Source organism: Caloenas nicobarica, chromosome 26 (genome assembly GCF_036013445.1).
Source record: "Caloenas nicobarica isolate bCalNic1 chromosome 26, bCalNic1.hap1, whole genome shotgun sequence".
Lineage (NCBI taxonomy): Eukaryota > Metazoa > Chordata > Aves > Columbiformes > Columbidae > Caloenas > Caloenas nicobarica.
In genome coordinates, this window is record NC_088270.1 from 5777382 (window position 1) to 5802730 (window position 25349).

At 48.6% G+C, this 25349-nt stretch overlaps 1 protein-coding gene across 1 annotated transcript in view; it reads right to left on the reverse strand.

The window, feature by feature from the left end:
- Positions 1-25349, reverse strand: part of GRIK4 (glutamate ionotropic receptor kainate type subunit 4) — a 115790-nt gene that overhangs the window by 40029 nt on the left and 50412 nt on the right. Inside the window, exons 3-7 of the mRNA XM_065652195.1 lie at positions 23842-23939; positions 20857-21022; positions 15526-15704; positions 12712-12765; positions 1270-1431 (exon numbers count right to left, since the gene is read on the reverse strand). Of these exons, the coding sequence (XP_065508267.1) occupies positions 1270-1431; positions 12712-12765; positions 15526-15704; positions 20857-21022; positions 23842-23939 (659 nt within the window). The remainder of the gene's footprint in view (positions 1-1269; positions 1432-12711; positions 12766-15525; positions 15705-20856; positions 21023-23841; positions 23940-25349) is intronic.

Sequence of the window (25349 nt, forward strand, 5' to 3'; positions counted from 1 at the left end):
TAACACAAAGAATGAAAACCATTAAAATCCTGTGAAACAGACTTGACAATCTGGGTTTTATTCAATGACATAAACACTTAATTACAAACATCTGTTTTAGCCTAACTTCTAATTACCTAATCTAGCCATCTGTAATTTGAATGATTTTCTCTGATTTCCTTTCTTTGCGATGTGATTAATGAGAATGGCATTAGAGCAAGCAGCTCCCTCCTCCTTCCTCAGACGCTTTCTCAGCTCGACCAAGAAAGCCCTGGGATTCTGCAGCTCACAGGAAACCTCCCTCCTGTCACTTCCAGCTGTTGAGCTTGCTTTTCTCTTTTTAGCATGAGCTATCCCACAAGATATTTGCTTCCCAGGGCTAAAAAGGGATGTTCTTATACAGAGAGATGCGCTCTAGGAGGTGAGACCTGCCAGATTTCCAACAGCAGAGACAATCCATGGCAAAACGGTGCCGAGAGCCTGAGCTCCACCTGCAGCCAACAGGATGTGGAGACAAAGGGCAGAAAGCTCCATATTTTGCCCACTTAAAATCACTTTCTAGCAATAATAAGGAGGTTTTCAGCAGTACACAGCTGCCACAGGTTGTCAAGAGGACCCTGAGTTCATTAAAAGTTATGCAAAAGGTTCCACTGATGACATTTTCTCTCTCCCTTGCCCCAGCTCCAGCTGTGGCCCCCTGTGGCCCCAATTTGGCAAATCTGCTTTGCAAACCTTCCCAGTAATGAAGGGTCTTTAGGGAAGATTTCAGTGCTGATCTGCACACTTATCAGGGAGAAGTTAGAGCCTGGAAGGCTACACAGCCCCTTGGCATCTGCCTAAGCCCAGGCCTTTTTAAGCTGTTTGCATGCACACTACCTCTTCTCCTAGAGGTAAAAACACAGGGACAAATGTCACACTCAATCAGAGCTGCATCATCCCCTGCATTTACATATAAATATAATTTAAATTAAGATTAGGCTTGAATTCAAAGCTGTACAGCCATTCAAGTACAGACAAGCCTTCTAAAGCTCCATGTGGTTCCCCAAGGTCCCTTTGGGCGACCACAGACTTTCAGGATCTCCTTAATATTCTCCAGATCAGGAGGCTCCCCATAAGTCACAGCTTGATACCTCTCCTACCTCCTTAGCTAAGGTTCATGCTTCCCATTCCTGGAGCACCGTCTCACCAAGACCTACAACCATGGAAGCCAATCCAAGCCTGGAGCTGTGCCCAAGCTCTTTAGCACAGAGGCTACTTGGATTAAATAATTAGTGAACGAATTTTACTTACTGCTGGCCCAGTAAAAGGAGCGTGATCGCAGTTCTCCTGCCAGGACTGGTTGAGGCTCTGGACGAACTCTTGGAAGAACGCGTGAGACTGGTTGAAAATGGAAAATCCCAGGATGTTGACTCGGTCATCCATCTGGCTGTCCAGGCGCTGGAGGGAAAACTCCTAAAGCAGCCCAAACCAGAAAACAGGATTAGGGAAGAAAACAAGCTCCAAAAATCTTCAGAAACACTCAAGATCCTTGAAGGGAAGATGGGACCACACAGCTACCAGAACCTGCACGTGGAACCTACGTTGGGGCTGAAATCCACCCACCAGTGGGTACGGAAGAGCCTGGGTGCCAATGCCTGTCTCAGGCTTTTAACAGAGGTGTCAGCCAAGCCCAGGACTTTATTGCACAAGTTCCACAGAGAGACCAAAACCCCTCCAAAGCAGCTTCTGAGAGCTTTTCATTTCTGAGCCCTGGTTCCTGCAAACCGTGTTCTTCTTTGAGGCTTATAAACCAGCTCACCTGGCAGAAGGTTCCCTGCAAACGGAGGTTACAGCAGGGAGGTGGGTGGTGGTGTTCAGATGAAGCCAGTAACCTGCCATAACTGGCCAGAGAAGGTCAGCTCTGTTGTGGGAGGTCCAGAGCACAGAGCTCCTTAGCAGATTTATACTCCTCCGAGCGCTCCCCAAAAAAGATCCCCAAGAAAGCATGCTGTGCCTGGGTATTGCTATGGCTGAGAGCCCCAGACAGATGACAGTTGTCCACCCAAACCTGGGGCAAAAGGGATCCCCGGGCCACCAAGACCACCAGACCGTGGAGACCCATGTCTGGAGGGAAATTAACATCCTTCCTTTACTATTTTTAGTAAAATAGGTCCCTGAGCTGGACCCTAACCTAGACAGCAAACATCATGTGCTGAGTGAAGCTGCTCTAACAGCACCACATCCAATTCGGGACACTAAGTCTAAGCTGCTAAATGAAATGAAATCCTGTCCTGCTGCTTCGTGCCATCTCTGGAGGGTGAGAAGCTGCTTTGACCATAGGCTTTGGTGCAGGGCCCATCCTCTTGTATTTCTGAAGAGCAAAGTGGCAGGATGTATTAAAAAAAAAAAAAGGGAGAGCTCTATTTTGCTACTCACGTCAATGGAAGCAGTTACATGACAAAGCCAGTTTCCTGGAGAAGAGTCCAGCCCTCCTTGTCCTATTAGCAGGAAATAATGGTGCCTTCCTCACTAATTTCTCTTTTGCTAATTGCTAAAATGGAGTGAGAAGGTGGGAATAATAGTTTCAGAAACTGCCGGATACCCATTCTCTTTCATCACTAATACGGATGTCTTTTGGCTCTGTGGACTATGAGATCTCAGTGAGTCAAGTCATTTTTCATCTTTCCTGGGAATGCGTGCACGTAGGAACAATGTCTGTAAATCTCTGAAACATGGAGTTACAAGCCTATTCCAGCACAGCAAACTCCCACGAGAATGTGATCAGACACAGGATTAAGTGCATTTTGGACACAACCGCATTAATGTTAGGTAACATGAAATTGCCTGTGAACTATTGATTCATTTGAATGATATTATCCTCCTGCCTTCCTGACAGGTTATCCGTTTACCCACAGCAGCCTGTCAACCCGCGCAACGAGGGCAGATGGCTAATGAGGACCTGGGCCCGAGGAGATGCTGGATGCAAGCAGAGCAGCAGGAGATTTGTTGAGCCCCTGAAAAATACCATCTCCCCCTAGGCAGAGCCAAGAGGCAAATTGTGCTGGGCACAGCTGCCTGACTGCCCTCCTGGCTTCGCTAGAGCAGAAAGAAAATGAGATGTTACGTACCAAAACAGCCACAGAGTCCAAAGCTTCGGTCTCAGGCCAGACGACTCCAATCTCAAGGCAGCTGAAATTAGTGCCTTTACTCATTACACCTTTTCTCCCCTGAAAATGTGTCTAAGCTTTTGAGGTTGCTCAGGCCCCGGCAGGTTTGTCATGCTCTGCTCCTCAAATCTGCGATGCGCGGGTGAGGGAACAACCTGCTGTTCTCACTTCACATGGGGGAAACTGAGGCACGCGCACCACTTGCCAGTCACACAGCAGTCGCAAGGCTGAACCCACAGGATTAGGAGAAATGAGTATATGCGGAGCTGGGGAGTTCTAAATTCTACTCTTTGCTTTTCCACTGACTCTTCAAGTCGCCTCAAGCTGGCCATGTGAATTCTCTACCTGTTTCCCATTTGATGGGAACATTTGATCACCACCGTCACAAGGGCACCAAGTAGATGATTCTTTCAACCAACCTTTTAGCTTCTAAAGATCTCTACAAGTGCAAAGCTCTCTGGAGTATATTATTGAACCAAGCTGTCTGATTCCAGTTGCAGGTTCATAGTACAAAGGTAGAAACTTAGCCCTAGTTCTGCACTAATAATTTTACCGGAGTGGGAAATCAAGTGATGTTAACTATTCTTGGAGTTCAGCGCAGCTTTGGAAACAAATGAGCCATCATTTAAGCATAAGATCTCATACTAGAAAATTTTCTTTCAGAAGTCATCTTTCTCTTCTTCCCCACGGAGACAACAGTTTGCTCGGGTTCAAATGTTAACAGCAGCTTTTTCCCAGCTCCTGTTAGTGGCGGCTGGTCACTGCAAGCTTCAGTCTTTTTCCACAGCCAACGCTCCCTGTATCTGTCTTTTTCTAGGCAAGCCTCCAGCTGCAGAAAACCCCGCTCCTGCTGCTGTCACACTCATAAAGCAGCCACCTCTGTAACACACATGGCCTGGACGCGACCCTGTCCCTCCACTGCTCCCTCTGCTCCAGCTCTGACTCTCTGCCTTCAGATGTTTTTCCATCAGACGTGCACAAGAGCGTTCTGCTGGCACAGGTCAGAATCAAGCAAATGAGCCACGAGCTGCCTATGCAATGAGATGGAGATAAACCATCCTTGGGGGACACACTTCATTCGCAATAGGATAAGAGAGATTTGGTAAGGTCAGGGTTGCTATGGGGGGTGAGAGCATCGGGATACTTCAGTAGCTGCCGGCTCAGCTTCTGTCCCTGTTTGTTTTCTTTTTTTTTCCTTTCCTATCCGGTCATTCACCACGCTTGACATTTCCAAACCCGCATTTTACAAACACAAACTAATTTGCCATTCAAGGCCTGCACCGCTCGGGTGATTTCCAGAGCTTGACGCTCCATCCATCAGCCCTGCCCTCCCGATGGCGAGCGATGGCCTGGCAAGAGAGAAAAGGGCTGGAAAACCCTTCTCCTGGACAGGATCTCAGACAGCTTTGCTCACCATGTGTTTGCATGCAAGTCTTAACACATTTACCTTTTCAAACATCAGACTGAGGCAGAGAAATACTGCTCAGATCTGAGAAGTGAGACTTGGACACGTGAACGGCTCTGTAGCAAGCGCGCTGGGATTTGGTGTCAGATCCAAGGATTTCTTATTGAGATGTACTGAAGCTGACTTTTGCTTAAGTTAGGAAAAATTTTAAGCAGTCCGAGCACAATTACGGTATACATACCTGACCTTGACTGCTAGACAAAGCTGGTGGGGCTAGGGCTTACACAGAATAGTTTCACAGCTGCTTCTCCTCTCCTCGCACAGTCACTCTTCCTTATCTGCAGCATGGGCTGGTGCTTTTGCAGGCTAGAAAATAGCTTTCCAGCGCAAGAAGAGCAAGGAGTCATTATGAAAATAACTCACACCTGTCAGCAGGTTCTGTTTAACGGTTAATGGGCTCCAAGCCCTGGTGTGGCTTGGCCCAGCCTCCTCCACCTGTGCAAACACAGCTTTGGAACCACACAATTCCCGGCAAGATGAGGGTACCTGGTGAATCAAAGAGACGGGTGCGCCCAACATCTCCCCGATTACCTCCTGTTCCACTGCCGATAATTTTTTCCCTGTCCTTACATTGGAACAATAGTTGACCAGCATTTTGTCCGTCTCAGACCAGCTCCTTTATGCCAAGCAGGGCAACCTCAGGCCCAGAGAAGACCATCAAAATACCACGCCAAGGCTAATTTCAAGTACACAAATCCTGGTTGCCTGAATTCTTCCCCCTCTTTTCAGTCTGTTTTTTAAAGCACCCACCAAAAGTCAATATTCTGTTTCATGAGATCTCAGAAAAAGTAAGCCCTGAGGGTCCGGCAGCCAAAATAAATGAACTTTTACAGAAGAAAAGCCCCCAGGCTTTGCTCAAACCACGGCGAATTCTGCAGCAGCACCACGCAATTACAGTGTAGATTTTCTGACTTCTACCACAGGGCTGCAACCACTAAATATGTGGTGTTAAATAACAACACTTAGCAATTCTATAGCACTCTATATTTTCAAAGTGCCAGGCACACATTAGCTAATTGAATACAAAGGGGTTCCCTGGGAGACGGCACTGGAGGAGTTATTAGAGGATGAAGTCACTCTTGGGTTTCTGTGCTTCATGCGGCACTCGACCTGCATTCTCACTTTACAGCAGCAGACAAAACCTACGGAGTGACCTGAACATTTAGATCATCAGGAGAACCTGGCTAATAAAAGCCACACAGCCAAGCTCTGTAATTCACAATTTTAAAGCCAGGAGCTTGGATTTCCTGGCGTCGCTCACTGTGACTTACAACCAGGAGGTTTCTAGGCTATGGCCTCCGTTCCGTTAGGAACATAAACCCATAAGGTACAAGCGTATTACCCAGTGTAATGTGCATGTTTGGATCACGTGCCAACCGATCCCAGCCGGGACCCAGCACCTGCAAACCCTCTCCCACCTCAGGCCACACCGGTGGGTTTCTGATGGAAATCCTCCTCCTGCCCTGCTCGTTTCACTCTGGCTCTGTAACACAACAGCAGCAACACGCTGCTTCTTGTCACAGCACGGTGCCGTGGGGGCTCTTGCCAGGAATACAGAGGGGGAAACTGAGGCACAGAGGAAAAAACAGCAAGAGATTAAAAACCTGACAGCACAATTAAGCCTAAGCGAGACATGGATAAACAACATGCCTTGCAATGCAAAACACTGAAGCCGTGAAGCATATAACTAACGAAGTATCCTCCCAAATCTGTACCTAAGTGTTCCACTCCCAGACTAAAGCAGACCTCACAAATCACGTCCCACTGCCACCCATCTTCCCAAGGCTGGAGACTTCTGCGTGGAAAGGGCTGGTCAATCAGGGCATTATTAGTGCCGTAACAGGCTGCCTGATAAGCAAATGTTTTTGAAAGCGCGGAGCTGCGAACCCTGGAGACTCCCCTGCTCTCACTTCGGCGCCTGGCTCCCGGTTACTGCTCACCCCGTAGCGGTGAGACGGCCGGTTTGCTATTCAGCGCTCTGCACCGGCTGCTGAGCCTCTTCCAGCTTTATCGATTTAGCTGGCGATATTGTTCTGCATCCCATTTGTGTGCACAGAACCTCGCTCCCTGACCCGATTCTTATCACATTTTTAATAAGCCAGATCACCTGGGGAGCAGGGAGACAGTAGCCACTACCTACACCCTAGAGACAAGTATAAAGATGGGCTTGTTGCATTTTTAGTGACTTCAAGACCTTCCCACACACACCCTGCTTGACCTCATCCCATCCCAAGCCCCTGGAAGGAACAGGACTTGCTCAATTCAGCCTACACTGACAGTAATATGTCCCTTCCCTCCTCTCTCTTGCTCACACACATGTGTTTATCTTCCTCTCTTAATTACTGCAAGGACTTGATCGGAGTTTTGGATCTGCCCCATTCCCCTCGGACCCAGCCAAGGATCCGACCCTCTGATGGCAGCGAAGGCTGATTTACATCAGGCACAGGCTTGCTGTGGGTCCAGAACACGCTGTACTGTTCCTTCTCTATTTTTATGTGGGATGGGAAGGACCATATTGGGCCAAGGCTTCCATTTCTCTATTATTGCGCCCTCAACGCTGGCAAAACTTCCATTTCGAGAGTATTCGGTGCTTAGGAAAGCTGTCACCCTCCACCTTCCACTTACAGTTCCCATACTGAGATTGCCTGGCAGCTTTTACGCAGAAGCCAAATCTCCAGCTAGTGCAAAGTCAGCACAGCTCTAGAGGCTTCACTGCTGACATCACTGGATGCCAACGTGCATCATTATTCCCCATTTTAAGGCTAAGCAGAGAAGATATAGTATCTTAGCTCTTGGTTCTTTGGGCCAAGGGTGGCAGGACTAGTAGGCTTAGTCCAAAGGGGCAGAAAGTACCATCCTGGTCCCATTCACAACAAATGGATTTGGTGCAGCTGCTCTGCTAGCATTCCAGTTTTCACAGTTAAGGCACGACCACGTTGAGTCTGGAGTAAGACTCACGGACAGAGAGGGGAGCAGAAGAACCACTCTTCCTCCAGGGACACCCAAACCAGCAGCTCAAACAAAGGTTCCTCGCAAGAAGCTTGAAAAGACCTGGAGGCTCCTGCGGCAGCAAGGTGTTCACAGTTCTTCAGTCTGGCACCAGTGACCAATTTCTCCCCCGAGATCGTCACACCTCCTCTGTTAGACGTAGCAGTGGAGAAAATGCCTCTCTGGATCCCGCTGAGCCTGTTCATCGCTCCTGAGCTCCTCTAAGAACACATTTATTTATTTCCTCAAGTGGACAGTATTATGTTAAGTGCTTTATGGTTTTCTTGAAAGGCTCAGTTTATTTATAAACGATTGACAGAGTCAATAGGTTTATAATGGGCCACATGTAAAAATCAATTTCTATAGAAGAAAAAAAAGTCATCACAGCAACAAATTGTGGCCTTTTGAGCAGGTAAGTGGATGTGGGAGATCCACTGTTATTTGGCCATTCGTGTAGTTAAAGAGGAATTGTGATCTCAGTGAAGGTGGGGACAATTTAGGGGAACTCTCCATATATAATCCGGTTGCTTGTACAAAGTTGATGCATCACAAAAGCATCAGAGTGTGCCATGTGTAAGGATGGGTCTTTTACCTCCTCGTGCAAGGAGAGCGATTACATTTTGGAGGCTGTTCTTCAAACAAGAGCAATTTAGGAAAACACATTGCCCACATCTTTAGCAAAAGCAATTTACTTCAACTTCTCTGCAGGGAGCATGAGGTTTGAAGAGTGACAAATCCTCAGACAGCAAAGAGGTCAAGTGCTAATGCTGGGACCTGAAAAGCACAGCTCTTGGAAAACAAGGGGTGGAAAGGCCGAAAGACAAATAGGACGTGACAGCACGAGGGCAGAGGAAAAGAGAGAGGTCTGCTCCCACAGCAGAGGGCCCAGGCTGCATCTGAGAGAATGATTTACTCGATAACTGGAAAGCAAGCATGGGATGGACTCTGAACAACGCATAAAGAAGATCCAAGACAGGTAAGGTAGCACAGGCAGCAAAATGCATGGAGGTACAGTTATTGCTTTGTCTAAATCCTCCTTTCCTCATGCTAACTACAACTAGGAGAAATTGCTTTGGCACCCTCGCAAAAACCTGATTTGTTTGCCCTGCTACCACATGCCACTGAAAATATGAACCATAAATCCAGGGAATGATCGGGGCTCTACAGAAAACGTTTGCATCAGCTACTGCGAAGCAGGAAGGCCGGCTGGGCTGCAAGGTAAAATTTGTCAAAGTACAACAAGAGAGTCCGTGTTCTTCCCTCGTGCTAGAGCGCAATGGAACGCAAAACTTCGCAGAACCAGGCACAAAAAGAGCAGGTCATTTCACCAAGAGAAGGTAATTTCACAAAGCAGGACTAAAAACCCTCTGCTTTACATCATTCCCTCCTTCCAAGGGACGTTCCCATCATCATGGAACAAGCTACTGCTGCAACGTGTGATGTTGGCCGGGTGATCTGGACACTTGTTTCCCCTCCGGTTCCAACAGGGTACCCAGGATGACAACTCAGCTTTGAAAACCTCACCCTATATGAAGACCAACCTCTTTACAGATCACTAAACACAGAAGAAAAAACAGGAAACACAAAACCAAGCGAAAACCAATTTATCCGGTCTCTGGAAATTGAATATGGCAGCTGTTTTATCAGCAACAACACCTCCGCACAATATTGTTGGTGAACAAAACTGCATCTAATGAATAGGCCATCTGACTCAAGGCACTAGTAAAACTCCTTTACACCTTCCTTCTTACAGTAATAATTTTAATTGTTTCAATTATTTGCATCTAATCTCCTTGATAAATGTTTTGAAATTTAAATCCAGCCTGAGGTCCATATGTTAAATTACAAAAAAAAAAAAAGAGAGAAAAAGAAAACAAACAACAAAAACAAGCTACACAGAATTAACAAGCTAAAAGAATTAATTGTAGCACAGGATCTTGGAGGAATCCAACATCCCTCCTCCTCTGTGCTGCCCATTTCAAGGATTTCTAGCACTTGGAGGAACATTTTTTTTCTATACACAACAGCCTGCTTGTCTATTTATGCAGTGGCATTATGATTATTATTTCTACTATTATTATCATTACGGAGCACACCATGACCCCCTTACACGGACATAAGCTGGTGGAAGGGGGGACGAGCAGCTCGGAGCTCATCTCAGACCAAGGCACAAACAGCAGCTGGCCCTGGGTCAGCGCTTGCCATTAATCATGGGGAAATCTCAGCCCTCCCAGAGGGGTAAAGCCCCAGAGCAAGGGAGTTTGTCACCGCATGGAGATACCATGAAGAAACTGAGGACAAGAGGGTGCTCGGTTCCTACAAGCACCCCGAGCGCAAATGATGGACGTGGGGAAGAGAAATGCACCAAAGCTGCGAGTTTCGACCTGGGGGTCCTGGGGACAGCAGGGTGACCATGAGCCAGCGCTGGGCCCTTGTGGCCAGGAAGGGCAATGGGACCTGGGGGGATTAGAAGGGGGTGGTCAGTAGGTCAGAGAGGTTCTCCTGCCCCTCTGCTCTGCCCTGGGGAGGCCGCATCTGGAATATTGTGTCCAGTGCTGGGCCCCTCAGGTCCAGCAGGACAGGGAACTGCTGGAGAGAGTCCAGCGCAGCCACCAAGATGCTGAAGGGAGTGGAGCATCTCCCGTGTGAGGAAAGGCTGAGGAGCTGGGGCTCTGGAGCTGGAGAAGAGGAGACTGAGGGCTGAGCTCATTCATGGGGATCAATATGGAAAGGGGGAGTGTCAGGAGGATGGAGCCAGGCTCTTCTGGGTGACAGCCAGTGACAGGACAAGGGGCAATGGGTGCAAACTGGAACACAGGAGGTTCCACTGAAAGAGGAGAAGAAACTTCTTGATGGTGAGGGTGCCAGAGCCTGGCCCAGGCTGCCCAGGGAGGTTGTGGAGTCTCCTTCTCTGCAGACATTCCAACCCGCCTGGACACCTTCCTGTGTAACCTCAGCTGGGTGTTCCTGCTCCGGCGGGGGGATTGGGCTGGACGAGCTTCCGAGGTCCCTTCCAGTCCCTGACATTCTGGGATTCTGTGATTCTGTTGCTGACAAAAAGGCTCCCTTGAGCTGGCTGAAGGAGGCTGATAATGAATTCGCACACAGCAAATTAGCCCGTGGATATTTTTACACCAGCCTGCTCGCCTCGGCTCTGACGGAAATGCGCTGGGGGCCGAGGTCTTCCTCCTCATTTGCTCCCGCCATCCCCTACCACATCTGCTCTCCCACACCACGGCCTCCCCAGCTGACGCTACCGGCACTCGTCGTGCCGGCTACACCCAAGCTGTCACCCCCGAATCGCTCTCCCCACAGACCGGTGTCAGGGACCTGCAGCAAGTTGCCTCCATGTGACGCTCTGCAGAGAGAAGAGCTGCGACACACAACAAGCTCTTGGCTGAGACGCACTTATTAAATAAAATTAACGCTAGAAGACAGAAACCGAATTCCCCTCTAGTGCCGCAGGGCAGGTGTTTAATTCAGCATTTTATCCCCTTTTCTTTTTTTTTGCCTGAAATATTTTTCTATCTCTAAGCAGCTTAATGCTAAACAGACTGTCTATTCCCCTTCTGATGGGTTCTCCCTCCATTTAAAGCCATCTTTTTGCTTGCTCTCCTCGACAGCAGTTCACTATGATTTTATCTTTTCTATTAGGCAGTGACTGCGAAACCTCAGAGGGTTCATTAGGAGCTTGATAATCCCTCCAGATTTATTAGTCTAAATTGCTCACTCCCATCTCTCATCCCCATTTAAATATTACTAATTTCCTTCAACATCTCTTCCATCTGCCCAGGTTTTGCCCGATGTCACCTTTCTTTAACGGTCCCTGCCAAAAATCCAGTTAGTTCTGCTGAGGGCTGGTCTTTTGGACAAAGTGGTAAAACAACATGGGTAAACAGATTAATTTCCTGTGAGAGTGAATGGCAACAAAATTAATTTCTTTCCCACCTGCCATAACTGCATTACACTAGATGAATGGGCTTCAAAGACAAATTTCATCTCTTGACCTTGAGCAAACGCTTCATCACACCCATGCTCAAAGCCATCCTGGTGGTGCTGGTGGCAGCGGGGAGCTTAATTTTTCCAGTTATTTCTGTTGTCTGACCACCACCCAAGAACACAGACTCCACGATTTCTATTTGCACGTCCACGGCGATGCGCAAATAGAAATCCATTACTATGTGCACAGTCCCAGCTTGTGCCTGTCCCCGCTGCACTGGTACAGGGCAAGGTGAAGACCTATAGAGTGGGAACCAGAATGCTATTAGTTCAGGTAGGAAGCTAGTAGATTTTTCTATTTTTTTGCATTTTTATCTTTTCTGACATCTCCTTTCTCTGTCCCCATTGCTCTCCTGGCTTTCACCCCCTCCACTTCCCTCCTGCCCCCTCCTCCTCTCCGCTCCAGCTCTCCTGCCCACACGTTTGGCTCCATCCCTTCCCGTCTGTCTCCCACCCAAACACAAAGCGTGATTCAGCTCTCGGCTTTCCTGGCACACGCACGCCCTGGCATAAATATTAATAGAAATTAGAGAATATGAGTATCATTTGGGGTTGGAAGGCACCTCCACTTAATCATCCAGCCCATCCTGCCGCACTCAGGTTTCCATCCTCCCCATACCTACATTAATATCTGGTCTCCTTGGCGGTAGCGTTTCCCCCACACCATTTCACAGCCTCTTCAAGAGCCTTGTAGCTGCTGCAGCAAGAGAAGTTTCCCTGATGTTTATTCTGGGTTTCCCCCTGTTGCTGTCTAGGCCCATTACTCCTTGTTTAGCGCAGCGTTCAGGGATTTCACCGCACGATCCCGCCATTAATGTTATTAGTAGCTATAAAGCCAAATCACCTGGGGCTGTGCTGAAGACATACCCCGCTCTGACTCTCAACATTTATGGTACCATCCTTCCTTTGTCTCACACAGCCACTCTCAGAGGCACAGAAAAGCACGTGGTGCCCTCCAAACACACATCCCAAGTCAAGACTTGCCCTGAGCGATGCTCAGGTTTGTGGAGACACCCCTCTGTGTGCGCCACAAATGTGTGGCTCTTCCCAACGCTCCCAGGGGCTGGAGAGATCAGCTCCCATTAACATGACTCTACACGCACACGGGAGAAAAGCCGAGAAAAAACGTCTTACCAGATTAGTGAAGATATACGTGTAATAGGCAGACGCCATTCCCAGTTCAGCTGCCTGTGAAGGAGAGGAAAGGAGATTAGACCAGAGCCTGACAATCTTCAGTCTCCACTCCGGCAAGGCAGAGACTGGGCCACATTTGCTTTTTCATCCTTATCACTCCCTGCAAGTGCTGCTGCCTTCCTGCAGGCAGGGGAGGGTGGGACACAGCAACATGATTTGACCCGTGAAATTAAAGTCTGGGGAACCGATTTTTCAGCAGGACTGAGCCCACCTCTGAGGTCTCCTCTTTGCCACAGCACTGACAAAGCACCTGGCACAGAGAAACCACCCAACGCCGCACGAGCCGCAGCTCTGGACCCCCAGGACCCTCCGGTGTCCCTTGGATGGGGGTTCCTTGGGTGTACTGTGCGTTTGGAGGAACGTGAGGTTGGCCGGGGTTTGCTGCTTTGTTCTCCTGTGCAACTAGCAACATCTTTTTTAACATAACGAGGGAAAGCAGCAGCTGAGAGAGCTCGGGGCTTGTCTCCTTTCACAGAGCGAGGTGGAAAAAGCTCTTCTGGAGCTGCAGAAAAAGGACAGTCAGCCCAGCGGTAGCTTTCCCACATGTATCAGTCAGATTTGGGCTCCAGTCCCACAAATTAATTATCATTAATGAAACCTAGTAACTCGGACTGTTCTTCAGAATTTAGACAGGGTTGCAATGGCCACAAAACTAGACAAAAGAGGGTAGAAGTGTGTGGAGATGCAGAGATAATGACACAGATTTTTCCATGAGATGATCTGTTTTATAGACCACAGACCAGATCATCGAAGTCCATTTCCAAAACCCAAAATTCTCAGTACGCAAGCAGCTGATTGCGGGAACAGATGCTCAGAAAAGTGGGGGATTAATCTGCAGATTGTCCTGAAAGCCAATGTTTCACTGCCAAGCACAGCTCGTCTCAAATGATGCTTCCGGACCTCAGCAAAGAGGTTTTCCCATTGCCCTGGACCACACAGAGGAACTGGAGGCTGGAAGGGAAGGACCAGCATCCCTTCCTCGCTTTTAGTCCCTTTCCATCCAGCTTCAGGATGGCAACAAGAGAGCGAGAGAAGGAAAGATACAGAGGAGAGGCGGCTTAGATCGCGCCTCTCCCTGTTCCTGCCTGTTCTTTACCCATTTCTGTGCAAAACCATCGCAGTGGGAATGGACGCCGGCAGCAGGGAGAGCTTTGGATGCCCACCGAGGACTGACGGTGTCTTAGGTCTGGCTGCGCCCAGCCCTTCGGTTGCACATTGTCACCTGGACACAATAATTTGACCAAAAGAGCACCACGACTCCCGAGAAGCCTGCTGACCCGCCTCCCAGCCAGCTTTCCAGACAGCTGCTGCATTTTGAAGCCCCTACACAATAAAACCTGGCACCCACTTCCCTCCCTTCTCCCTTCCTGGGGCCAGCGATAATGTCAGCTCTCCCTCTGACCCACTTTGAAGTCGGTGCATTTGATTTTCAAGGGCAGAAAATCAAAGCGAGCAACAAAGAGCTTCCTGCAAGCACTGCTCCCATCCATTTAATGTACCCGCTGGCAGGTGGGCGGCTGGGACAGGCTGGTAATCGAGGAAGCAACTGTGTGTCTCCAGACCATATGCAGAGGAGAAGAGATGAGAAACCGCAATTTCTTTCACTGTCCGACGCCAGGACTGGTCTCCTGAGACAGGTTTGACACAAGGTACTTTCAAATCAATAGTGCAGGGGCCAAGAATGTACCTATTTGCTCACCATGACTTCATCCCCTGCTCTGGTTGTAGCTCTGTAAAGAAAACACTTTCCAGCCCTCCCAAGGTGCAAGAAGTTGCCAGATCAGAAGCTCATTATTTATTACCTTCTATCCCTACAATCCTCTAGCCAGGAAGACTACATTAGGTTTTACTGAACTGCTGAAAAATCACGGCAATCTCTGACATCTTTATCAGGGTGGCAGAAGGATGCTGGAGCAGGGAAGGGATTGTGGTGCCCAAAGAGCGCTGTGGGAAGTCACTATAGCAACAGAGGAGGGGGACAGCCCTCAGCAGAACAAAACAGGGACCAGGAGACAGAAAATTAAAAAAAAAAACCAACACCAAACGCCCCTTCCTGCATACACGGGACCCAAAAAAAACCCCCAAACCTGCCGATTTAGACGTGCAAAATTGCAAGCAGCGGAATAAAAATCTGTAGGGGAGATGGGTGGGAATAATACAAACAGCTCTAATGGGGGAACCCACTGCTTGGATCCTGCCTCCATTCAGCAAAGTGCTTCTTGCTCCTTCCAGGATGTGGGAAACTCTGCACAACTTTAGACTCCATCTGGAGCCACTGCTCAATTTTGAAGTAGACTATCAAAACAAACGCTAAAAAATGCAGCAAGAGACCGTTTAAAAATAAACGTGATTAAAATAAAATCTCGCTTAATAAGACAACAAAAAAAGGAAGCAAAAAATTAGAGGAAAAAGGAAAAATATTGCAATGACTGACTAATTTCAGAGCGCCAGGCAGCCCTCCACGGCTGTTTGATGGCAAGCACGCACCACTTCTAGATGGCAAACGCATCAGCTCAGGGTAATTAAACCTTTGCTTCTACAGATACAGTCCTGGAAAGACAGAGCACATTATTTTCCCCAGAAACTCCATCAGTGGCAACTCCCCTCTCAGCAGAGACCACTTTCAGTGTCGCTGCAGGAATTTTTACAATCCATTATCATACAACACCTGGACGTGCATGCTCTTGTACTACACAGTATCTCGTTCAGTGGAAGCAGCCGCATGCACAACTGTGACACTTACTAGACACTTACCTTCTGCAAAATGGTGTGGGACATGGAGGCGTTGGCATGTACAATGATGGTAGCTGTTTTGTCGTCTCGGATCTCTTTTAGGAGAGGGGTAGGATCCCGGCTGTCATCCAGCATCCGAACCGAGAGCGTGTCCTTGGAGATGAGGAACTGCCGAAGCAACTTCTCTAGGTTTAAAAGGCCTTCAAATAAAAGGAAGGAGAAAAAAGAAAAGGACACCTTCAAATTTAATGCTTGGGAAGAGAGAAGATTGCTGATAACACATTCGCTCAGGACCCCGGAGTCCAGACAAGTTCTCCATTATCTCCCTGCATATGGGGTTGTTCTGACTATTGCTGGTTGCTGGAGATGATTCCTCCTCCTAAGCGTTTGCATTATGAGCTCCCAAACTAAGTGCCCTGCAAGGCACAACGTGATACACTTTGGACAACTTGGAGCACTCTGATGGGGAGCCAATAATAAAACAAGCAAACAAACCGGCATATTTGATGCTTTATGGAGAAACTAGAGAGGAAAGTAGGACAATATTTGCAGTCTAGTGGCTCCATCACTGGGCAGTCTCTGGAGACCCACATTCCACCTCAAAGCTCTCGTCCCTTTCTGCCTCGCCATCTGCATTTGTGCCTCCCCTGTGCCCCTGCCGAGCCCTCACAGAATCCCGGAATGTCAGGGGTTGGAAGGGACCTCGGAATCTCATCCAGTGCAATCCCCCCGCCGGAGCAGGAACACCCAGCTGAGGTTACACAGGAAGGTGTCCAGGCGGGTTGGAATGTCTGCAGAGAAGGAGACTCCACAAACTCCCTGGGCAGCCTGGGCCAGGCTCTGGCACCCTCACCATCAAGAAGTTTCTTCTCCTCTTTCACTGGAACCTCCTGTGTTCCAGTTTGCACCCATTGCCCCTTGTCCTGGCACTGGCTGTCACCGAGAAGAGCCTGGCTCCATCCTCCTGACACTCCCCCTTTCCATATTGATCCCCATGAATGAGCTCAGCCCTCAGTCTCCTCTTCTCCAGCTCCAGAGCCCCAGCTCCTCAGCCTTTCCTCACACGGGAGATGCTCCACTCCCTTCAGCATCTTGGTGGCTGCGCTGGACTCTCTCCAGCAGTTCCCTGTCCTGCTGGACCTGAGGGGCCCAGCACTGGACACAATATTCCACATGCGGCCTCCCCAGGGCAGAGCAGAGGGGCAGGAGAACCTCTCTGACCTACTGACCACCCCGCTTCTAATCCCCCCCAGGTCCCATTGCCCTTCCTGGCAACAAGAGCCCAGCGCTGGCTCATGGTCACCCTGCTGTCCCCAGGACCCCCAGCTCCCTTTCCCTACATGCTCTCCAACAGCTCGTTCCCCAGCTCCATGCCCAGCACATCCCTCCAGCTCCTCAGGCAGCGTCTGGGCAGGATCAGCCACGGGATGGAGCCAGGACCCTGGTGACCTCGGCACTGCCCACACAGTCTGCAGGAATGGGCTCTCCCTTCAGATGGGGGCTGAAGGAAAGAAGTTATAATTAATTAGTGAGAACCCACATAGATGAGTCCCGACTTCCCTGGACTTGGGCACTATTGCCTTCAGCGCTTCTGATTGAAGTTTCTTCCTGCAGCTAGGTCACTGCAAGGGCTCCTTCCAACACAGCTTCCTTGATGTCTAATAAGATGTCAAAGCTCCTGCTGCAGCTTTTCTTAGTCAAGAAAGCATATTTGATAGAGCCTGTCTCTTCTATCCAGCTGCTGATTTTCATCAGGAAAGAACCTCCTGTCAAGTTTGATTGACCAGAGAGACCAGCAAATGCAATCATTAGCAAGACACAGACAGCTACCATGGTCACATATCCCGTCCCCACAGAAAGAGAATCCAAAAAGAAGGGGGAAAGCTGAACTGAAGGAAATTGGAAAGAATAGAACTATCAGCAAAATCACGTCCCAGCTGGCAGAGGGGCAGAACCTCTCCTCAAGTCAGAGCTCTACTCTTAACCTAACCGTACTTCTGACTGCACGAAACCGCTCATTCACAAGAAGGTCAGGGGCCGAGGAAGTGATACAATGCGATGTGATTAGCGTTAGAGAGCGCTGCTTTCAAGGACTCCCAGCACTTCACAAAGGTAACAAAGCAGTGCATTAAAAAGGATACATCCAAGATGAGGAGCCTCCAAAGGGAGAGTTTTTCAGCAAGCTAAGTTTGCACGGAGCTCTTCACAATGCACTCACCTCTCAGCTTTTCTCTGAGTACAGGCAGGAACTCAGCAAGGAACTATCACACCAGCAGCAGCCAGGACTTCCCCGGATCACACAGGCTTCTCTTTCCTTCTCACTAGCCAGGTGAGTTCACTCTGTGTACAAGTCACATGGACTAGACCTCACCTGAACGCTTTTCTGTGTGCTAGCTCAGTAAATTCTACCTAAGCCCTTCATTTGATCCCCGCGAAGATCCCTTCCTAAGGACTGGGTGTTATTTCCTGCCCTCTGACAATCAGAGCATACAGAGTAGCTCCTGTCAAGTTTACACACCCCTATGTTTGTCTGTGGTTGTCTTTTTGCGCGAAGGTTTCTGTGGGATTGCACAAAGCCTTCCACGTTAGGACTTCAAAGCAATTCACAAACTAGCTACTTGTTGCACACCACAGAGAAACTGAGTCACATAATCTTATTCTACTTATCATTGCATTGCACTTAGGCTGGCTTAAGTCCATTGATTTTGAGGGCCATTTCCTGCTTCTGCCAGAAGAAATTATAACCAGTCCCCAGAGGAACGATGTGACTCCTTACAGTGATAGGAAGAGCATGACAGGGTAGGACCCGGGAGTCCCATCACACAGCCTTGCACTTAAACCAAAACAGCTACGACTTTCCCTCCCAAGATCTAAATAGTAACATCCCTCAAACCAGCATTTCCTCACTGACAGCGCGTATGCTCGGTCCCCTTATTTGCCTCCAGGGAACCTTCTGAAAGCCCAAAGTGCTTCGAGTTAGTTGCTTAAAGACTGTGCTTAGGAGCCCTACTTGTCCTAAGGGAAAATAAAGGCTTGTGCTCCTACATGAGGTTGGATTATGCCTTTTCTGCACTCTGTTATAGTCAGAGCGTGTTGCGCTTCAAGTTTAGCTCAGATCAAGTCCTTTGTGAACACAAAGAGCAGGATGCATGAAAGGCACCTGTCCCACCGTTTCCCTGGGTGTGAGAAAGACTTGGCTTGCACAACACATCCTAAATATTGAGTTATCCAGGAGTACCAGAGTAAAATAAACCAGACTGATTCAATTAACAGGGCGTTATTTTAACGCAAGTGATTTGGTTCCCAAGGTTTTGATCCAGTTAATTGAAGAATCGTATTAATACCTGGGAGGTATTAATATTTCAGTGGGGTTTTGGCACATACGTGGGCAGAGGGGCAGGGGTGTTTGGCGCTGTGCTGATGTGGATGTCTGCTCCATGCCTGGCAGCAGTGTGAGGACAGAGCTGTGAGCAAGCTGCACACCATGTAAGAAAACTTCATTATCTTTTCTTCTTTTTTTCTTTATTCCCCTCCCCTCTTTTTGCTTAAGGTTAGACAATGAAAAATTCCAGCACTAGCAGTAACGTAGGAAACCATTTGCATGATTTTAATTGCGTAATTTTCGATCAGGTCCTCTTCTGGGGTAAATCTGAGCGTGCTTACCAAAGGCAATTTACTGACATATCAGCTGAGGATGTGGTCACCTCAGGGTACACAAAGCAAAAAGAAAAGGCAAAGACACTCTTATTCCTTCCATCCCTGTGCAGGAGTCTGCCACACCACTGCGTTATGAGCACAGCTGATGGTGTGAGCTTTGCCCAGGGCTAGTGGGAAAGGATGCTGCCCTTGCTTTGTACCTGGTCCCACGCTCAGAGGCTGCTGATCAGATCGCTTGCCAGGATCCCCAAAGCTCTCCCTGGATCCACCTGCCTTCTCAAAGCCCCTCTCCTAGGCTTGTTTGTGCGGTAACTCCAGTGCTAATGAATCTAGATACAGAATAAAAAAGCAAAATAGATGTGGCTACAACACACACCAGCTACCTACCTACATACACACCGACCTCAGAAAGCACAGGACACACTTTAACCCCTACGATGCAGAGCCTGCTCCTGCCACGTTAGAAGAGTTATGCAGAGATGAATATGGTCTTGCTGAGGTGAACACTCCAGCATCCAGATGCACAATTACCAACAGATGTACGGCTGCAGAGCCCAAGAGGGTGTGCAGTGTCTGACTATTAATCAAGTTCTGCCACAAACTGCACGTGGGTTTGGGAAAGGCATATTTCAAAAAAGCTCTACTTGCCTAAAATAACCTCCAGAAATAAGCCTAAGCGTTTTTGGTTTTTGTTTTTGGTTTTTGTTTTTGGGTTTTTTTTTTCATTTCAAAAACCCATCTGTGCAAGCCAAACACTCTTCAGATCGTCAAACAGAAGGCAGGCAAGTCTCCCCCTGTCCTCTTTCCTCCTCTCGCAAATACCACAAACAACTCCACAGGACGAGAGGGTGGAAAACCTGCCCCGCAGGTCCCCGCTGTGCCAGGCTGCTCTGACCAAGTGCCTGTCTGCTGCCAACAGCACAGCCCCTGCCACCACCAGCACCAGCGAGGAGAACACACTGGGATATACCAGCGAGGAGAACAAACACCCTGGGATGTACCAGTGAGGAGAACAAACACCATGGGATGAACCAGAGGTGCACCAGGTAACAACCAATGGTAGGACAAGGGGCAATAGGTGCAAACTGGAACACAGGAGGTTCCACTGAAAGAGGAGAAGAAACTTCTTGATGGTGAGGGTGCCAGAGCCTGGCCCAGGCTGCCCAGGGAGGTTGTGGAGTCGTCTTCTCTGCAGACATTCCAACCCGCCTGGACACCTTCCTGTGTAACCTCAGCTGGGTGTTCCTGCTTCGGCGGGGGGATTGCACTGGATGAGCTTTCGAGGTCCCTTCCAATCCCTCACATTCTGGGATTCTGGGATTCTGTGAACACCCCAGGATGTCCCAGCGAGGAGAACCAACACCCCGGGACGTACCAGCGAGGAGAACAGACACCCTGGGATGTACCAGCGAGGAGAACACCCCGGGATGTCCCAGCGAGGAGAACACCCCGGGATGTCTCAGCGAGGAGAACACCCTGGGATGCCCCAGCGAGGAGAACACCCCAGGATGCCCCAGCGAGGAGAACACCCCGGGATGTACCAGTGAGGAGAACAGACACCCCAGAATGCCCCAGCAAGGCTGCTCCCACGCTGCCCACGGGACCTTGTCCAACAGGCACCCAGCGCGCAGGAGGAGATGGAGAAAGGGCACTGGGAGCAGAAGGGCGGCTGGAGCCACCCGGGCAATGACTCACATTCAGCTTTGGCACAGATGAGGCAGGCAGTGGTGCAGTTAAAGAACTTGAGGATTCCTGCCACGGCCACGCTGATATCGGTGTTGCTGGGGTGGAGGTTGAGGGTGGTGAACCGCTGGAGCTGCAGCTTCAGGAACTCCTCTGGTGCTACTTTGAAGTGAGGAACCTAAGTGGGAAGGAGGGGAAAGAAAACATGATTAAAGAGGAAAGAGAAATAAAAACAAGTAAATCTACCATAAAGGACCTTTGGTGTGAAATGCACAGCAGGTAGAAAGTGAAATATCGCAATAAAACTGCAGAAGCATCACCAGAGTGAAGAGAGGAGGGTGGGATTTGTGCAGTAGCAGAGGAAAATAATTATCACAGCAACAAGAAGCCACAGGAAGGAGTAGATCAGGAAAAGTCTTGCTGAGCCACTCAGAGAAAGGCAACGGGGGTTGTGATTACAGCACAGGAAACCATTCCAGATGAGTTCAACCTAATTAGCTTGGGTGCTAATTGTAGCCAGGCCCACATTTCATTTCAGGCTTGCTGCCTGGATAAATATGAAGGATGCTTTGCAGGCAGGCAGGGAGTTCCACAGCCCATGCTGGAGACCCACAGACCTTTGCCGCGTGCTGGATGGATGAAGCACTGCAAATCCACCTCTGCCTGCAGTACTGATGTGTCGGCAGGTAATTAGGAGAGATTAAGGGAAGAACAAGATGACCCCGCTCTGGCAAGGCTCTGGAGAGAGAGGAACAGACGCGGCAGCCAGAAGCTTTGGGATTTTTTTGATCAGCAGGGAAGTAACAGGTGGCCATGCGGCGTGCAAGATCCAACGGGACCGTAACCACAAGTCCTAATAATGCTGTGCTTGTCATTAATAGAGCGGAGAAGGAGCGGGATGATGCTGTTTCCCAGGGAATGGGGAGAAGAGGCAGCTCTGCTGCACACCTGGCAGTGCCGTGAACAGCGAAGGAATGGGTGGGCAGAGATATCAAGCTCAGACACCGGGGGTTCAGCCAAATCAGGAGAAGGAATATTGTTTTCCTTTTGCTGAGTGAATTATTTGGAAGAAACAGAAGACAGAGAAAGGGAAACAACTGCTGCTGCTTCATTAAAGGAGTGTCAAGTCCTCTTTTCCTCCATTATTAGTCCTTCTGGAAGCTACCGTCCTATGCCTCCCATCTCTGTCCTCTTGGGAAAAGCTATTAGTAGCTTGTGATGGCTGCTTTATTGACAGCATAAGCTGTTTGGTTAGCCATAGGAAAGTTAAAAAGTATTAAGCTGCTATCTGCCTTGATTTCACTCTGCAGCTCTCATCCTGGCCTCTGTTAACAGGGAGAGAAGCAGACTGTAAGCGAAAGGCAAATTCCTTTAACCAAAGCAGACAGGGCAGCTCTGGTACAAGTGTGCTGATCAGTCTCGGGAGCCAGATGGAGTCTGAGACTTGGAGCAATAACCGCTACCAGAGAAGAGATGGAGAGCAAGGTGAAGGCAGCTCCTGCGAGCACCCGGAGCTGATCACAGCCCTGGTTCAGAGCTCACATTTGGTTCCAGAACTCTCCTCTCCTTTGCAAGAGCTCTGGCCCAGTGCAGCATCCCTGTCTGGACCGCAGGGAAGGAAATCTTTGGGCTGAAGGCACAGGGGACACAGGTTCTGTTACTGTAGAGTCACCTTTGCCTTGGATGGAGCACGTGTCTGCGACATTTAGCTGGAGAAAGCACCACAAAATATTCTCAAGAGACCCATCCTGCTGTAGCCCAGAGCACTAGGTCTAAAAGATCTCTTCCATCTCTCCAACAATTCTGATTCTCAGGGAACAAAGAACAGATTTGTGAATGCAAGTTATTTACAGTGCTCAGTTCCAGGCACTCCCCTCCTCCAGAGAGAGACCACTAAATGGCTGGGAGATGTTATCTGGCTTTAAAGGGATGAACTATGAGAAGAGAACTCAATTTCTTTTCCCGTGAGCAGAGCCAGATCAGTGTAAGATGGTTCAAGGCTTATAAAATATTAAATCAGTCACATAGACTGGACACAGATAAAAAGGGTTTGTGCTGATGGAACAGCAGCAAAGAGAAATGGGCATAGCTTTCCAAGTATGTGCACAAAGTACCGTCACACTCAGGAGCTTTGGCCAGGGTGTGCATCTGCCAGGGCAACCTTTGGGTTTGCACCCCTCAGTAACAGGGGACACATTTCACATCAGTGTTGTGAAACACTTCATCAGGGGAGCTGAAGTAAAAGGTGATACAGATGGAAACATGGACAAGGGAGGCAGAAAAGAAAGAGGAAATGGCAAAGGAAGAAGCTGCAAGAATATGTGTATTAGAAGGGGTGATAAACCAAGCTGTCAACCCTGATCGTTAGAAGCTGTAAGGAACATTTAACGAAGGAATGTTGTTTTTACAAAACTAAGGAGCTGGTGCCTGACCCCGGGGTGGGGGGCGGGGAAAGGACTGAGACACATCGGACTATGAATCCTTAATGTAAAACAAAGTCTCTTCAAACTCCCAGAATGCAACTGATACCTGTATTTACAAGTTAATTTAGGGGGAAGGGTGGCCAAAGAACCAGGAACTGATATTTTAAATAAATTGAAAAGGGGAAGGGTATTGTTAGAATTAGAAGAATAAAATATGTAAACTGAGGCAGGGTCGGGTCTGTAAACCCTGCAGTACCAACCAGTGGGGAGCAGGGGAAGGAAATTGTGGCCGGGATTTGGGGGGATATAAGCAGGGGCTTTTTGCCCTAATCTGTGTGCCGACCTTTAGGTAGAACACCCGATCTTGCAAAATCATTATTAAAATCTGCTTTGCTGAGAGATGCTGCCTGGGCCTATTATATTGGCAAGATAATTGCTTCCTACATGCCTCCGCTCTTGCCCCAGGGCTGAAAGAGCCGGGGGTCCTGTGAAACCCTCCCAGCCCTGGGCAGCCGCTGGGGACAAGTCGGCACAAAGGCACAGAGCGACTCCAAGACAGAACATTCCCACTCACCTCTTTCTCCCCGCAGATGTTGCTGATAATGGAGCTGGAGGCCGGGCTTGAGGAAGGTCCTAGGACGCCCACCACTCCTTTGGGGAGAATCTGGCACACTGCGGGAACCAGGGAGAGGAAACATGCATTAAACTTCATCCTCAACTTCCAGCAGACAGTCGTGCTTACAGTAACCGCTGCACCTTACTGAGGACATGGTATTATCTGCCTCGCATGACACGTTCCCTGCCATTCATGTCCCCAGAAAGTCCCTCTGAAGCACTGTCACGCTGCCTGGGACACCTTCCTCTCCCATCTTTCCCCAGCCTTTACAAATCCCACCTGAACCCTGGTATCCTCACCTCTGACTCAGAACTGGGGTCTCTCTCTTATAATGTCCCTTTTTGGCCCCATCTGCTCTGCTCCAAGATAAAACATTAACCAAAGTTTATGGAAGATGCTAAATACAACAGTAACCCTAGCCTCAAAGCATCATCTAGCAGCAAACAAACTTGTATGAGTTTCTTCCTCATCTGCTGTACAGCTTAGTGGTAATAATAAAAACTGTGTTACTGTTTTTAGTACTTTTTTTCTGGCAGTAGTTAATCTTCTGGCTCCATGCCACCGAGGTGAGCAGAACAATAAAAAGACCTTGACATAATGAAGAAGTTAAATCTCTTCCCTCAAGCTACCCAGGTTAAACTGCAACCTTTTGTCCTTTTAATTCACAGCACAAATTCAGCCAAATGGCCTGAATCCCTGGGCTCTGAAAGGCTCATCTGAACTTGTGCTTGTTCCAAAATACCAGACCTGCCACACACTCGCTACTTTCTCCCCCAACAGACAAAGATTCATTTGCTCAACTGGCATCAAGTGACTGCTGTCTAAAGAAAGATGATACCTGAGGAGAAACGAGGCACCAAAACTACTTATCAGTTCTGGCACAACGTTTTCATATGTAAAAACTAAACCACTGCATCACAAAGCTGAGATTTTAAAGATAGTCCCTCTTCACTCTCTGCTTCAGAGCATCATCCTCACTGCAGGTTTACATGTCAGAGAAGCTTGTGTGATGGTTGTAAGAAGTTAACCAAATCCAGCAGCTGTAAACCGGAGCTAGAAAAATTCAAACCAGAACATATTTTTTTGTAGCGAAGGGACTTCATAAGGAAAACTGTCATACTACAGATCAGACCAGGTTTTCTATCAACTTCAAGTCTTTAAATCAAGACTGGACATGAAACAAGAGCCCATAATGTGCTTGAAACAGCAAGCCACGGGGCTGAGTGTAGCATTCAGCATGTGAATGTCTACAGTCCATTTTCTGCAAAATATAAGACCAGCTAGTCAAGGTGGTCACCTCTGGCCTTGGACTTCATAAGTCTCCACAGCCTCATGACTGAAATACAAGGCCAAAAGCTGAGGAATCAGTTTGTCACTTTGGGGAACTGGTTTTACTTCTCTCCAAGCGCTACTTGTAGGGAAAACTTCATATACTAGTAGGTCCCTATGCACACTGATTGCTCTGA